Genomic DNA, 15,739 nt, shown 5'->3' on the forward strand with positions numbered 1-15,739 from the left:
AGGGATGGGGGTTACAGGTGGAGTTAGTTTGTGGGAAAGCCTTGGCATAAGACATCACTCTTTGAGCTGGGAGCTCTAGACCCAATACCACCATTACCACAACGTCCAAGAGATAAAAGCAAGAAGAACGTGAAGATGTCGGTTGTGTCTTTTCAGGTTTGTTTTAAATCGTCGGCATTTGCCAAACGTTGAGGAAAGCCTTGGGATATGACATTACGATTTTGAGCTGGGAGCTCTAGACCCAAGTTAGTTTGATGGTTAGTTTTAGGGATGGTGTTACAGGTAGGGTTCGTTTGAGGGAAATCCTTGGGATAGAGCAACACCCTCTGAGATGATAGCTCTAAAACCAAGTTAGTTTGACGTTTAATGTTAGGGATGGGGGTTACAGGTGGAGTTAGTTTGTGGGAAAGGCTTGGCATAAGACATCATTCTTTGAGCTGGGAGCTCTAGACCCAAGTTAGTTTGATGGTTAGTTTTAGGGATGGTGTTACAGGTAGGGTTAGTTTGAGGGAAATACTTGGGATAGGGCAACACCCTCTGAGATGATAGCTCTAAAACCAAGTTAGTTTGACGGTTAATGTTAGGGATGGGGGTTACAGGTGGAGTTAGTTTGTGGGAAAGGCTTGGCATAAGGCATCATTCTTTGAGCTGGGAGCTCTAGACCCAAGTTAGTTTGATGGTTAGTTTTAGGGATGGTGTTACAGGTAGGGTTAGTTTGAGGGAAACACTTGGGATAGGGCAACACCCTCTGAGATGATAGCTCTAAAACCAAGTTAGTTTGACGGTTAATGTTAGGGATGGGGGTTACAGGTGGAGTTAGTTTGTGGGAAAGGCTTGGCATAAGACATCATTCTTTGAGCTGGGAGCTCTAGACCCAAGTTAGTTTGATGGTTAGTTTTAGGGATGGTGTTACAGGTAGGGTTAGTTTGAGGGAAATACTTGGGATAGGGCAACACCCTCTGAGATGATAGCTCTAAAACCAAGTTAGTTTGACGGTTAATGTTAGGGATGGGGGTTACAGGTGGAGTTAGTTTGTGGGAAAGGCTTGGCATAAGACATCATTCTTTGAGCTGGGAGCTCTAGACCCAAGTTAGTTTGATGGTTAGTTTTAGGGATGGTGTTACAGGTAGGGTTAGTTTGAGGGAAATACTTGGGATAGGGCAACACCCTCTGAGATGATAGCTCTAAAACCAAGTTAGTTTGACGGTTAATGTTAGGGATGGGGGTTACAGGTGGAGTTCGTTTGTGGGAAAGGCTTGGCATAAGACATCATTCTTTGAGCTGGGAGCTCTAGACCCAAGTTAGTTTGATGGTTAGTTTTAGGGATGGTGTTACAGGTAGGGTTAGTTTGAGGGAAATACTTGGGATAGGGCAACACCCTCTGAGATGATAGCTCTAAAACCAAGTTAGTTTGACGGTTAATGTTAGGGATGGGGGTTACAGGTGGAGTTCGTTTGTGGGAAAGGCTTGGCATAAGACATCATTCTTTGAGCTGGGAGCTCTAGACCCAAGTTAGTTTGATGGTTAGTTTTAGGGATGGTGTTACAGGTAGGGTTAGTTTGAGGGAAATACTTGGGATAGGGCAACACCCTCTGAGATGATAGCTCTAAAACCAAGTTAGTTTGACGGTTAATGTTAGGGATGGGGGTTACAGGTGGAGTTAGTTTGTGGGAAAGGCTTGGCATAAGACATCACTCTTTGAGTGGGGAGCTCTAGACCCAATACCACCATTACCACAACGTCCAAGAGATAAAAGCAAGAAGATCGTGAAGATGCCGGTTGTGTCTTTTCAGGTTTGTTTTAAATCGTCTGCATTTGCCAAACGTTTATTGATGCGGACTTGTCCTTCAAAAGAAGGAAAGAATGTAACAAAATGATCATAATAATAAAATATACATAAAAACAATTCAGTGCAATTCTTGTTTGTGTTCTCGCCATCCCACTTGTGCTGGTGGGAATGATGGGAGTAGACAGCAGACAGTCTGGTTTTACACAGAGGTCACTTTACTGTGGGGTTGGTTTCAGCACAAACAACCATATGTGTGATCTTTAACCTTCCTCTTCCTTCTGGTGCTGACAGCTTCACTCGTCCTTCCTCCAAGTTCTACTTCCAGTCTTGACTTGTAGCAAAACATCTGCCCCGTGTCTTATCAAAGCCATTTCTCTTCTTTTTCTAGTAACCTGTCTGCAAATTCTCTGGTGGCTCTGTCATGGAAGACCTTCTACCACCTACCTCTTCAAGAACTGTAGGTTAACCAATCTTTCATCACGATGATTAATGTTTGTTTTGCTGCGTCTCTGGGGAAGGGATCTAGGGATCTTTTATTGACATAACAAGTCAAAGCAAATATATGTTCCTCTCATTGCATACTCCTAGTTGTCTTTGACATGTTGAAGCAATAAATAAATGACTTCATGTATATTCATTATATTGAAACCGAAAAACCAGAAAATTCTGCCAGATTAATTATAAAGGATTTTTTGCAAATTTATTCTAATCATTTATGTTTTGTATCTACTGAACATTGGCCGATGCTATGGAGCCGCTGAAATGTTTCACAATGAGAACTGAATGGATATTTAGCCTAAACACAAGTCCAATGTTTTATGAAATTGCAGCACTAACCCCTTAAACCTAATCTCATTACGGTTGAAGTAAACCATTTTTATTGAAATCAGACTACAAAAGTGGACTAACATTAGTCTTTCAGTAGAAGGCCTTTCTTGCAGCTGGACATTTAACCCTTAAATGCAAAATGCTTGTCAGGCATGCCGTATTTCATCCAAAAAGCTGTTCAGCTCAGACTCTGCCTAAACTTCTGTGAGAGAGGATGTAATCTAGAGCAGTCAGATGAGGAATCTGGGACCTGCTTCCAAACTAAAATTAGGCGCTATTAGTAAAGAAAACATTTCAATTTACTTTGAAAATATAAAAAAATAAAATAGTGTATGGCTATATGAATTTAGTTATGATGACCCTATTATGGAATATGGCATAAATCACAAAACTGCTTATGATTAAAAAAAATATATAAAAAATAAATAAATATATATATATATATATATATATATATATATATATATATATATATATATATATATATATGTATATATATATATATATATATATATATATATATATATATACATACATACATATATATATATTTATTTATTTATTTATTTTTCACACTCACATTCCAGGCAAAAATGCAAATTCACCATTAAGTCCAGTTATGCATTCAATTATCAAAAAATAAATAAATGGGTTTTAAATACAGCTAGATTAAGTACTTGCATTAAAAAAAAAAAAAAGATTCCTTTGTATGGCTATATGAATTTAGTTATGATGACCTTATCGTTGAGTTTGGCATAAATCACAAAACTGCTTATAATAAATAAATAAAAAAAATAAAAAATATATATATATATATATATGAATTAATGAATGAATGAATGAAATACTTGTATAGCGCACAATGCGAACTGAATCGCCTCTAGGCGCTGATATATATATATATATATATATATATATATATATATATATATATATATATATATATATATATATATATATATATATATATATATATATATACATTTTTTTTTTTTTTTCACACTCACACTCCAGGAAAAAATGCTAATTCACCATTAAGTCCAGTTATGCATTCAATTATCAAAAATAAATAAATGGGTTTTAAATACAGCTAGATTAAGTACTTGCATAAAAAAAAAAAAGATTCCTTTGAATGGCCATTTGTTGAAACAGACACGTAATAACAATATTAATAATAATAATAAAATACATAGGTGATATGTGTGTATGTGTGTATATATATATATATATATTGCCCGCTCCCTAATCTGCTTATTGTACAATGAAGGAACACCATGACATTTATTAGGACCTCTCTCTGCTGTCGTCCACAGTGCAAAGTGTTAGACAAAGAATAGCCTTAATATAAATTGCTCAGTTGTATTACCTCTAACTTTTACATTATCATTCCTTCTATTCAGGGGGTTAAAAGAAGTAAAAAAAAAAAAAAAAAAAAAAAGCTCCTTTTTTTTTAAGTGAACGCATAACTCAATTTAATGGTAAATTTGCATATGTCTGTTTCAAAACTGCATCTAATTAAAAATAAATAAATATATATACATATAGTTAGATAGATAGATAGATAGATAGATAGATAGATATAGATCTATCTATCTATCTATCTATCTATTTATCTATATATATATATATATATATATATATATATATAGATAGATAGATAGATAGATAGATAGATAGATAGATAGATAGATAGATAGATAGATAGATAGATATACATATCTATCTATCTATCTATCTATAGATATGTATATCTATCTACCTATCTATCTATCTATCTATCTATAGATATGTATATCTATCTATCTATCTATCTATCTATCTATCTATCTATCTATCTATCTATCTATCTATATATATAGAGAGAGAGACTCTGGGTGCCTAAATCAGAAGACCAGCTGAAAATTATCTTTCTTTCAAAAGGTACCAAAGGTCACATATTTGTAGTTCAAATGTATACTTACCTTGAATTCAGCTTTTGAGACCTGTCCTAATCTGTACATATTTTGCCCCATATTTGACTCCATATTGGTCTGCCTAGCATATGCAACCAGAGATGGACGCACCTCATCTGTTTGTCAGACTAGTCCAGTTACCCTCCTTAGGTCAGGAGTGCAAGGGGTCTCTTTTTGAGACCATTAATGTCCCAATAATTACAGGATTAACTATGATATTATCAGAGGCGTTTGACATAATTTATATTTTGAGATGTAAAATGCTGCCCTTTAGTCTGTTTTGATTCTTATTTTGCTTATTATCTCTCAGGGTCCTGATGGAAAACCCTTTACAATGCTCTTGCGAAGTGCGATGGATTCAGCTTCGTCGAGATGAAGGTTGGGCTGACCTTGGCAACCAAACGTTGAGCTGTTTAGAACATGGTCTAGAGATCTTCATAGAAGAGGCCAATATCACGCTGTGTGGTATACATCCCATTTTTCTATAAGCAGGGTCGAAAAATGAGGCAATAAAAACTAGAGTAAACCTTTAGGTGGCATTGGATTTGTATTAATACATCAAGTGTTTTAAGAAAATGACTTCACTATGTCATATCTTTCACCAGATCGGCCAGAAGTTTTCATCATGGAGCAAAATCTCACAGTACTTTATGGGGATAATCTTACCCTTCAGTGTAATGTAGCTGGTCAACCCCGACCAACAGCCACCTGGATTTTGCCACAAATCAAACCCCAGTATGAAATTGAGGTAGGTGTGCAATAGAAACAAACTAAAAAAAAAGTACATATTTAGTATCAATCCAAGAATACTTATACAGCAGTATACTATGGGGTTTTTCACATGTTGTCTCCGCAGCAGTCAGAGGGTCCAGACACAGATACGATCTTCCTACACCTCCACAACATCTCTCCAGGCTTCAATAAGCGGGATGTCACCTGCTGGGCTGAGAATATGGCTGGCCCCACCAAGAAATCCATTCAGCTGGATGTCCGCTGTGAGTAGACAAACCAAATTTTTTTTTTGTATTCTTTGTCCATATTCCCCTGAATTTAGAATTTCAACAAATGGCTTATAAACCAGGCAGTCTGTTATTTGCTTTGAATCAGTGATGTTACATAAGCTGAAAAAAGACACATCTTTGGAGATCAACACCCAAAAAAATCGCTACTCTTTAAAAATTCTACACTTCTGGAAGTGTTAGCCTGCTGGTGTGCTATGGTTCCTCCCATTGACCCCTACCTCACTGCTGTGTCCTTTAGTGGCTTACAGGCTGGTGGGAGAAACCACAATGTACAGTAGGGGATGAGTCATTCAACACACTTAGAAACATCTTGGATGCAGAAGATTCTTTGGCAGTGGTAGAGAACAAGATCAGTGGTACTGTCATGATTTGGAGTCACGCTCAGAGACCAGTAACTATAGCAGTAGCAAGGCACCCATCGGCCAGCTGGATAAGTACAGAAGCCGGCCACACTGGTGGAAGACACAGGCTCACTTGAGGTGCAGAGCCTAAGCCCTTGTACACACGGTCGGACATTCCGACGGAAAATGTCCGATTGGACCGCGTTGTCGGATAATCCGACTGTGCGTGGGCTTCATAGGACTGTTTCCTTCGGCATATCCGACGGACAAAGTTTTAGAGCTGGGCTATAAAACTTTCCGATAACATGATCCGATTGGACTTTGTCCGATTGTGTGTAGAGAATTCCGATCAGACAAAGTGCCACGCATGCTCATATCAAATTCCTAGACCAAAGCTATTGGCTACTAGCCTGAACATAGTCCCATCCTAACGAAATAACGTCATCACGTTACGTACGATCGGATTTTCCGACAACTTTGTCCGACCGTGTGTATGCAACACAAGTTTCGGAGCAAAATCCGTCGGACAAAATCCGACGGATTTTGTTGTCGGAATGTCCGACCGTGTGTACAAGGGCTAAGTACTAATTGATTTTCACCAAAGCTCCTGATGGTGGACAAGGGTTTTGCTGCATGTTAGTAACAGTCCTCAGGATTGCCCCACCAGGAGGTAAGCAAGCCAGGTCCAGTAGCAGGGAGAGCAGATAGGGATAAACAGATATGTACTCAGAAAACAAGTCAGAGTTCAGTAACGGGCTGTTGCAGGTTGGGTTCAAGCAGAAGCATATTCTAGGAAAAAGCCAAGAGTCGGTAACGAGTGATAGCAAAGATATGAATGGCAGTAGGAGTGACAAGAGAGAGATATTGGCTGGAGAGGGCACAATAATTTGGCAAACAGAAAGTGCAAATGCATGGCTTAAATAGGAAGTTAAAAGTTCAAGGCAGGACCATTCAAGGAATTGTCGAAGGAGCTGTCCACCATTATAGGTGGCTCAGCAAGAAGAGACTATGCCAAACACAACAGAGTTTGCAAGTTCAGATCCAGGCCCGAACAGGTGTGGGCAATGCCAAGGGTAAGTATTATTTTTATTTTTTAATAGACTGGCCTTTCTTTCATTATTTTAAGTTTTGGCTTTAAATATATTTTATCTGTCATCCTCCCTTCACTATCCCACTGCGGATGATGAGGAACAACCCTGTGTGCTAAGTTTTTGAGTATAATGGTCAGGCTGTAATACTTACTTTCTCCAGCTCAGTTTCCCTCAGACCCCTCTTTGCAACCGAATGCCGCTTCATTCAACTCACTTTTCACAAGTGCAGGGCATCATGGATTTACCCCCTAGGGGTGACTACACCACAGAGTCCTGCACTCACTTTTAATGCCGCAGACACCAGCACTGATGTCACAGCACCGATGGTCTCTTCATCATTGAGGACCACCTTGAGCTAGAGAAGAGATTAGGGGAAGTAGGCCCTGCTGTTTCAGGTAACAGTTCTGAAAAAATATATATTATATATACAGGGAGAGGCACCTCCTGGGGTTGTGAGGGTGAAGATGTGCTTTGGTGGAACGTTACTGGTTGTATCTTTTCATTTCAATTATACCAGTAAATTAGGATTTTGCATAAACCAGACATAAATTGAACTTAATGCATAGTGAATTTTGTAGCCTGTCTGACATTAGTACAGGCACAGGGTTTCTTAGGTAGCTCCAGCAATTTGCTGAGTTGTATGTCTAAAGTATCTCTTTAAGCATGTCCTAATTTGGAATTTCTGTCACTTGTGTAGTATATTCACTATATTGTTCCATTTTTCTCTTTCTATCTTAGTCCCAGCAGTGGTGGTGGAGTTAGGGGAAGTAGTCCTCCAGCACCACGTCTGTATTCCTTTCACGATAGATGGGAACCCCGCACCTGATCTCAGCTGGAAATTTAATGGGCAAATTCTGGACATGTACGATTTCCAATACACAAAGTTCCTGGAGTACAGAGAAAATGGTACACTTATTCATGGTTGCCTGTATTTTAATAAGCCAACGCACGTCAACAATGGAAACTATACCCTTCTGGTGTGGAATGAGCTAGGAAGAGACAGCAAAAGTGTGTACAGCACGTTTATGGACAACCCTTTTGGCTTTAATCCAGAGGAACCTATCCCAGGTGAGAAGATACCACAGTTCTAGAGACAGATCCAAGCCCTCACCCACTTATTTGTATTTATTTTCCTGCAGAAACCCAAAAAAAAGGTACTAATTCCAAACACTATATATCATATATAACCAATGCAACAATAACTGTATGGTCAGAGTTTGTGGACATCACACCTACCTAAATGGGCAAGTTCAGGCCTTTTTCAATGAAGGGTATTACTAAACCAAAAAACAATAACATACAAAGAAATTTTTAGACAATCTTGTGCTTCCAAACTTAGAAGAACAACTATTTTGGGAAGGCCTTATTGTGTTCCATCATGACCATGCCTCTGTGTACAATGCCAGCTCCATAAAGACATGGTTTGATGAGTTTGGTGTGGAGGAACTTGAGTGACCTGCACAGAGACCTGACCTCAAAACTATTGAACACCTTTGGGATAAATCGGGTTGCTGGTGGTGAACTAACCCCACAAATGTCCTTTTGGCTGAATTTGCACAAACTCCCACAGACACACTCTGGTGAGTGGAGGTTGTTAAAGCTGCAGAGAAGGGGAAACTTCACATTAATTGCCTTGATTTTAGAATGGGTTGTCCAAAAAGATAAGTGTGATTGTCAGTTGTATTCATAATCCTTTAATAAATTTACAACTTCAGAGAAAACTTTTTTTTTTTAGCTCTGGATAGAGTGGGAACAGGTTAAGGGTGTATTTGACTCCATGTAGGAAAGGGATTAATGAGCACAAGGTGTGAGGGAAAGAGTGGAGGGGGTCACGTGTCAGAAATGTGGACCATAAAAACCTCACAAAGGCCCCTAACCCTTCCTATCTCTGTTCAAAAGTGTTTTGTAGCTGTCTCCGTCCCCATTGAAAATATTTGCCCCCTCACTTCTTGTTCCTCTGATCTCCCATAATTAGGACAGGAAGTGAGGACAACATTTCCAATGGAGACACAACAGTGAAAATCCTGATAGAGATTCTAGGTCAGGGGTCTCCAAACTTTTCAAGCAAAGGGCCAGTTTACTGTCCTTCAGTCTTTAGGGGGGCTGGATTGATGCCAGTGGGGATAGAAAATGTAATTGAGAATAAACATGGCCACATGGTTGTGGTCAGCAGGAGAAAGGGAAGTGTCCCATAATTAGTGTCAGTGAGAGGAATACTGCCCCATCATTGGTTTTAGTGGAAGGAGTAGTGTCCCATCATTGGTCTCCGTGAGAGGAATAATGCAATATCTATGGTGTTAGTGGAAGGAGTAGTGCCCCTTCATCGGGAGAAATAGTGCCCCAAGGGCCGGATAAAAGCTAGCAAAGGGCTGCATCTGGCCCTCAGGCCGCAGTTTGGAGACCCCCTGTTCTTGGGCTTTCCTGCTCTATGCAAAACATAAAAAAATGTTTGTCAGGAGTTGATTTTAAAAAGACTGATGACATTTCTTACAGCCCAATGTTCTAGAACAGGGGCCTCCAAACTGCGGCCTGCTGGCAGGATGTGGCCCTTTTCTTGCCTTTATCCGGCCCGTGGGGCACAATTGCTTTCACTGATACACGGCACTATCCCTTCCACTGACATCAAAGACAGGGCACTAATCCTCTCACTGACACAAATAATGGGACACTATTCCTCTCAGTGACCCCGATGATGGGACACTTTTCCTCCTACTAGCGCCAATGATTTTATTTTTTTACTCCCACTGACCGCCATGCCTATGGCTTTGTTTACTCACCACCGATGCCAGGGCTTTTTCTACTTCCACTGGCCACAGTCTGGCCCCCCTAAAGTTTGAAGGGCAGTAAACTGGACCGTTGTTTCAAGTTTGGAGACCCCTGTTCTAGAGACTCCTAGGCATGGGAGAAATATGTAGGCTAGCTGTCTAGATGTCATGCTAATCCCTTAGCATTATCATGTTGACATTGGAATAAGAACAGAGACCTTTACCAGGGTCCAAAATACCAACCTGTAATTATGAAAACCCCTTTGTCACTCAATGGTATGCTTTGCGTCTATCTGTTAAAGTTCTTGCGGTAAAAGCAAGGAAGCTTAGACTTCTGTAGTGTATCAATGCTTTACTAAACAGGAAAAACTGTACATACAACTGTAGGATGCACAATATAACACAACTCCTAGCTTACAAAAATATGCCTACAAATATAAGCATGCACAATATGTACGCATTAAGTAAACTAAACAGTTACTCAACTCAGGGTTTAAAGTGGTTGTAAACCCTTACAACCAACTTTGACCTACAGGTAAGCCTAGATTAAGGCTTACCTGTAGGTCCAAGAAATATCTCCTAAACCTATACGGTTTAGGAGATATTTACCCGTAGACAGCGGCGCGCAGGCGCACTGGGGCAGGCCGCAGATCGCGGCGATATGCCGCTAGTGTCGGCTCCCGTGCGCATGCGTGGGAGTGACGTCATCGTGGCTCCGGCGAATCACAGCGCCGGAGCCGCGAGACCCGGAAGTCGCTCCAGGATCCATGGCAGCGGCGAAGAGGAAGGTGTAGGACCGCTTCTGGGGCTTCGTTCTCAGGTAAGTTATTCATAATGAGCTAGTATGCTATGCATACTAGCTCATTATGCCTTTGCCTTACAGGGTGTGCTTTTTAAAAAAAAAAAAATGCTGCCTTTACTTCCTCTTTAAGATGTAATGTCCTTCATGGTTCCTTGCTCAGGCCAACTTAGACATTTTAAGTTGGGCTGAGCAAGGAACCATGAAGGACATTACATCTTAAACCCTAAGTTGAGTAATGCCACGTACACACGACCAGACTTTCCATCAGAATAAACTCTGACGGTCTTTCCGACGGAGTTCCGCTGAAATGAACTTGCCTACACACGATCACACCAAAGTCTGTTCGTTTAGAACGTGATGACATACGACGGGGCTAGAAAAGGAAGTTCAATAGCCAGTAGCCAATAGCTGCCCTTGCGTAGTTTTGGTCCGTATAGCATACAGACGAACGGGTTTCCCGATAGTAATTGATTCCGTCGGAAAGATTTAAAACATGTTCTATTTCTAGGTCCGTCAGAATTTTTGAAAAAAAAAAAAAAGTCAGCTGAAGCCCACACACAATCGGAATGTCCGATGAATTGATTCCTTCTGCCCTTTTTTTGCCGCAAAGTCCGACTGTGTGTACATGGCATAACTGTTTAGTTTACTTAAAGCGGAGGTCCACCCTAAAGTGGACCTTCCGCTCATCGGAACCCTCCCCCCCTCCGGTGCCACAATCGGCACCTTTCAGGGGGGAGGGGGGTGCAGTTACCTGGATAATCCAGGTAACTGCACCCACTTCCGAGACAGCTCTCTGCGGAAAGGGGCGTAACTTACGCCTCTTTCCACAAGTGCCCGCCCCTTCCCGCAAGTGCCCCGCTGCCTGCTGGGAAACACACAGCTCCCAGAGGCAGCGGGGAGCGTCCTTATTGCGCAGCACAATTCGCGCATGCGCAGTAGGGAACCGGGAAATGAAGCCGAAAGGCTCCATTTCCTGATTCCCATACCCAAGATGGCGGCGGCAGGACCCGACAGACGACCTAGCGATCGGCTTCGGGTGCCGACATCGCGGGCGCGCTGGACAGGTAAGTGTCACTATTTTAAAAGTCAGCAGCTGCAGTATTTGTAGTTGCTGGCTTTAAAAAAAAAAAAAACGCGGAGTCCCGGTGGACTCCCGCTTTAATGCATATTTATTGTGCATGCTTATATTTGTAGGCATATTTTTGTAAGCTATGAGTTGTGTTGTATTGTGCATCCTTCAGTTGTATGTACAGTTTTTCCTGTTTAGTAAAGCACTGATACATTACAGAAGTCTAAGCTTCCTTGGTTTTACTGCAAGAACTTTAATAGATAGACACAAAGCATAACATTGAGTGACAAAGGGGTTCTCATAATTACAGGTTGGTATTTTGGTTATCTGGCTTCCGGCCGACGATGTTACTCCATCGTCCTTCCAAACACAACTCTTTTTCCAACACGGTTCTTTCAAAAACTCCCCAAGCCCCTCCCACCAACTTCCTGTCTACCATCTTCCTCTGCTCAGCTCTAAAACCTATGCAACTGGTTTATTTACATATCAATGAAGGGGAAGAGCCTCTGTAAACATGTGCTTTTAAATAATATATCTAACTCAATTTTATTGCAATAAAACCAAAGCCAAATGGCCATAGCAACACACTTAAATCCACCCGAAATGGTTTATTCCTAATATCACCCTTTTAATAAGCCTTCAGTATGTTTTCATAAATTTTGCTTAAGAAATTATCTTTCAAAATACAGCAATATAATATATTTTTGTTGGTCTTTTTAATGAAATTAACAATTCTTTGCATAATTCTAATGACATATCTTTTTTTTTTTTTTTTGGTTTCAGTGTCGCTGTCTCCCGAGGGTAAGTGCATCTACTTAATTGTGTTTGTCAACTAGCTCATTAATATTTGAATACCATTATGATGTTTTGCTTCTAATTGCAAATTGTCTTTGCTACATAAATGGAGACTTCGAGAGACATACTAAAAGTTTAGTGTCTGAGATGTGTCAGCTCCTGGCAGATACATATTGTGCATTAAATTTATAATTATCACAGACGTGCCAGTGTCTAAATGAACATTTGGGGTGCACATTTGACAATGAAAAGTTGAAGGTGTTGTTCGCAGAGACAATTTTCATTCCAGTTGTCACAATCGAATTGGTTGCTGTTGCCCTATTTTTCCTATGCTCTGGTATTTATCCATTCTCCAGTAGATAGGCCACTGGTGTTCTGAGAAGCAGGTGGGAAGAGAGAGGGGCAGAGAGGGGCAAGAAAATGGAAGGGTGGGCTACATGACTAAGGGGGTGAATAGTAAGATGGTAACAAAAATTCTTACCTGATTGGAGGTTGTTGGTCAAATGGTAGAGAGGAGTAACAGGGGTAGGACTGAATTCTGCTGGGAAGTCATCTTAGAAAAGATTGTTGAAGAGTGAAGTTGTCCCACCTGCCAACCTTTCTTCTTATCAGCATCAAGGGGATGTTTTTTCCTCATCATTTGAGGGTCTTTGAGGGTCTGTGGAGGACTTGAAGTCATTACAAAATGGGGCCCATCGAGTGGTATGACGCTCACCTTTGGCAAATTGTTGTTGGTTCTAAGCCCCTGTACACACGGTCGGGCATTCTGCCAAACAAATCCGTCGGATTTTGTCAGTCGGATTTTGTCCGACGGATTGTGTCCGACAGATTGTGTCCGATCATTCAGAACGTGATGACGTTATTTTGTTACGATTGGACTACGTTCAGGCTAGTAGCCAATAGCTTTGGTCTAGGAATTTGATCTGAGCATGCGTGGCACTTGGTCCGATCTGAATTCTCTACACATGATCGGAGTATGTCCGATCGGACCAGTTGGTCGGAAAATATTTCCAACATGTTGGAAAATTTGGTCCGACGGATATTCAGACGGAATCAGTCCAAAGCATACCACACACAGTCAGATTATCCGACAACACGGTCCGATAGGACACATTCCGACGGATTCTCCCACCGTGTGTACAAGGGCTAAAAGGAACTTAGTCCATTGGTGGATGTCAGTCTGCCCAAGAAATGTCATTGAGCTGGTGGTGGTGATGCTTGAGACAAGGGGGTTCGGTTGGTTAGTTAAGCTTTTTGTTAGTGGACACTGGACCTCTGCTGGCAATACTTGTAAGTTTTATGTGTTTACTATCGTTAAATAGAGGGCTGCTGTGGTGGTATTTTGAATCCCTGTTAACAACTCCAAGGAATTCATTTGGAAGAAAAATGATACGGATGGTATAAACAAATCTAATTATCACTGGAATTGTATGAAAATGGGTGTTTTTTTTTTTTTACTGGGAAGCGACTTATTCCTGCAGCCAGCAGATCTAGGATATGTAGCCCTGTATTGCTATTGAATGATAAGAAACCCTCAGAAGGAACAATTATGTCCCGTACACATGATCAGATTTTCCGACAACAAATGTTGGATGTTAGCTTGTTGGCGGAAAGTCAAACAAATGTTGGCTAGCAGGTTCTCAAATTTTCTGGCAACAAATTTTTGTTGTCGGACTTTCCGATCGTGTGTACACATGTCCGTTGCACAAAAGTCCATGCATGCTCGGAATCAAGTACGAGCCGGCAGCGCTCGGTGTGGTAAAATGTGGAGATATCACATACGTCTTGTACGTCACCACGTTCTTAATTGTTGGCCAACATTTGTGTGACCGTGTGTATGCAAGACAAGTTGGAGCTAACAACCTTTCGAACAAAAATCCACGGTTTTGTTGTCGGAAAGTCCAATCGTGTGTACGGGGCATTAGAGTCTTGTAGTCTAGACACAGTAGGTTCCTGCCCTTCATTGCTGGATCTATCTGTTGAGCAAATCTCAGTCAGAATACACTCTGACGGTCTTTCTGACGGGGTTCCAACGAAACAGACTTGCCTACATGCGATCACATCAAAATCCGTTTGATTAGAACACGATGACGTACGATGGGACTAGAAAAAGGAAGTTCAATAGCCAGTAGCCAATAGCTGCCCTTGCATTGTTTTTTTTTCCGTCAGAATAGCATACAGACGAACAGCTTTCCCAATAGGGATTGATTCCATCAGAAAGATTTAAAACATGTTCTATTTCTAGGTCCGTCAGAATTTTTGAAAAAAAAAAAAGTCAGATGAAGCCCACACACGATTGGAATATCCTTTGAAATGATTCCGTCTGACCTTTTCTGCTGGAAAATCCAGTCGTGTGTATGCGGCATAAGGATTCCCTACCTGAACCTGTACTCAAGAACAAACATTAGTTACCCTGACAATCCTACTAACCTGAACTTAGAGATTTTAAAACAGGCCATGACCTATATAAGCTTAAATTCTCTTTGCAGGCCGAAATTCTCCTCAAGCTAAAATTTCCCCTCTTCCACTACAAATAACCCCTCAGAGCTCAAATCTTCTACCCCCACCAAATCCCATACTCCCAGCACAAATCCCCCCAAAATCCCCTCTCCTAGCACTAATCCTCCCCCCAAATTTCCCCTCCTAACACAAATCCCCTCAATTAGGCCTACACGCACAAATCCCCCTTGTACCTCTTCCTAACACAAATCCACCCTCCTTATCCAAATCTCCCCTTCCAAAGCACCCCTTCTAGTACAACACCCCTAAATCCTTAATGTGCCCAGGGCAGCCTCCCCTCCTGCCCACCCCTTGCCCTGGCCCTGCCTGACCCTATTTTGGTGAAATGACAATCCCTGGATTAAGTCCTATCAAACCCAAGGAGAATTTCAAAATGTTTTAGCATTTCTCAACACTGTCTGCTGATAGCACCCCCAGACGAAGAAAATTCTACATTTCCAGTAAAGAACCTCTCTTGCAGTTTCAGATTTAACATCTTTTCCACCATCTTAAATTGTGGTCATGTGTCCTTTTGAGGGACTTTAGAGTAGATACATTATTACAATTAATATAATCACCTATAAATTAGTACATTGTGATCATACCCCTCCTTAAGAACCCCATCTCCAGCTCGAATAATTGTAATCTTTGTACTCATTCCTTATAACTGAGGTTCTCCAACCCTCTTATTATTTTTCAAGTTCAAAAACATCCTTCCTGTGGATTGGTGACCAAAACTGAACTGCACATACAAGATGAGGCTTAACTAGTGGCAGAATTATTGTA

At 40.9% G+C, this 15,739-nt stretch overlaps 1 protein-coding gene across 1 annotated transcript in view; it reads left to right on the top strand.

Annotated features, from left to right (window-relative positions):
* The window catches only part of NTRK1 (neurotrophic receptor tyrosine kinase 1), a 170,547-nt gene that overhangs the window by 93,545 nt on the left and 61,263 nt on the right, over positions 1-15,739 (top strand). Inside the window, exons 4-9 of the mRNA XM_077467839.1 lie at positions 2,178-2,246; positions 4,880-5,034; positions 5,175-5,317; positions 5,426-5,564; positions 7,762-8,091; positions 12,443-12,460. Coding sequence (XP_077323965.1) covers positions 2,178-2,246; positions 4,880-5,034; positions 5,175-5,317; positions 5,426-5,564; positions 7,762-8,091; positions 12,443-12,460 — 854 coding nt within the window. The remainder of the gene's footprint in view (positions 1-2,177; positions 2,247-4,879; positions 5,035-5,174; positions 5,318-5,425; positions 5,565-7,761; positions 8,092-12,442; positions 12,461-15,739) is intronic.

The sequence above is a fragment of the Lithobates pipiens genome, unplaced genomic scaffold (assembly GCF_037356315.1).
Source record: "Lithobates pipiens isolate NorthernLeopardFrog02 unplaced genomic scaffold, aLitPip1_a1.2 Scaffold_62, whole genome shotgun sequence".
NCBI lineage: Eukaryota > Metazoa > Chordata > Amphibia > Anura > Ranidae > Lithobates > Lithobates pipiens.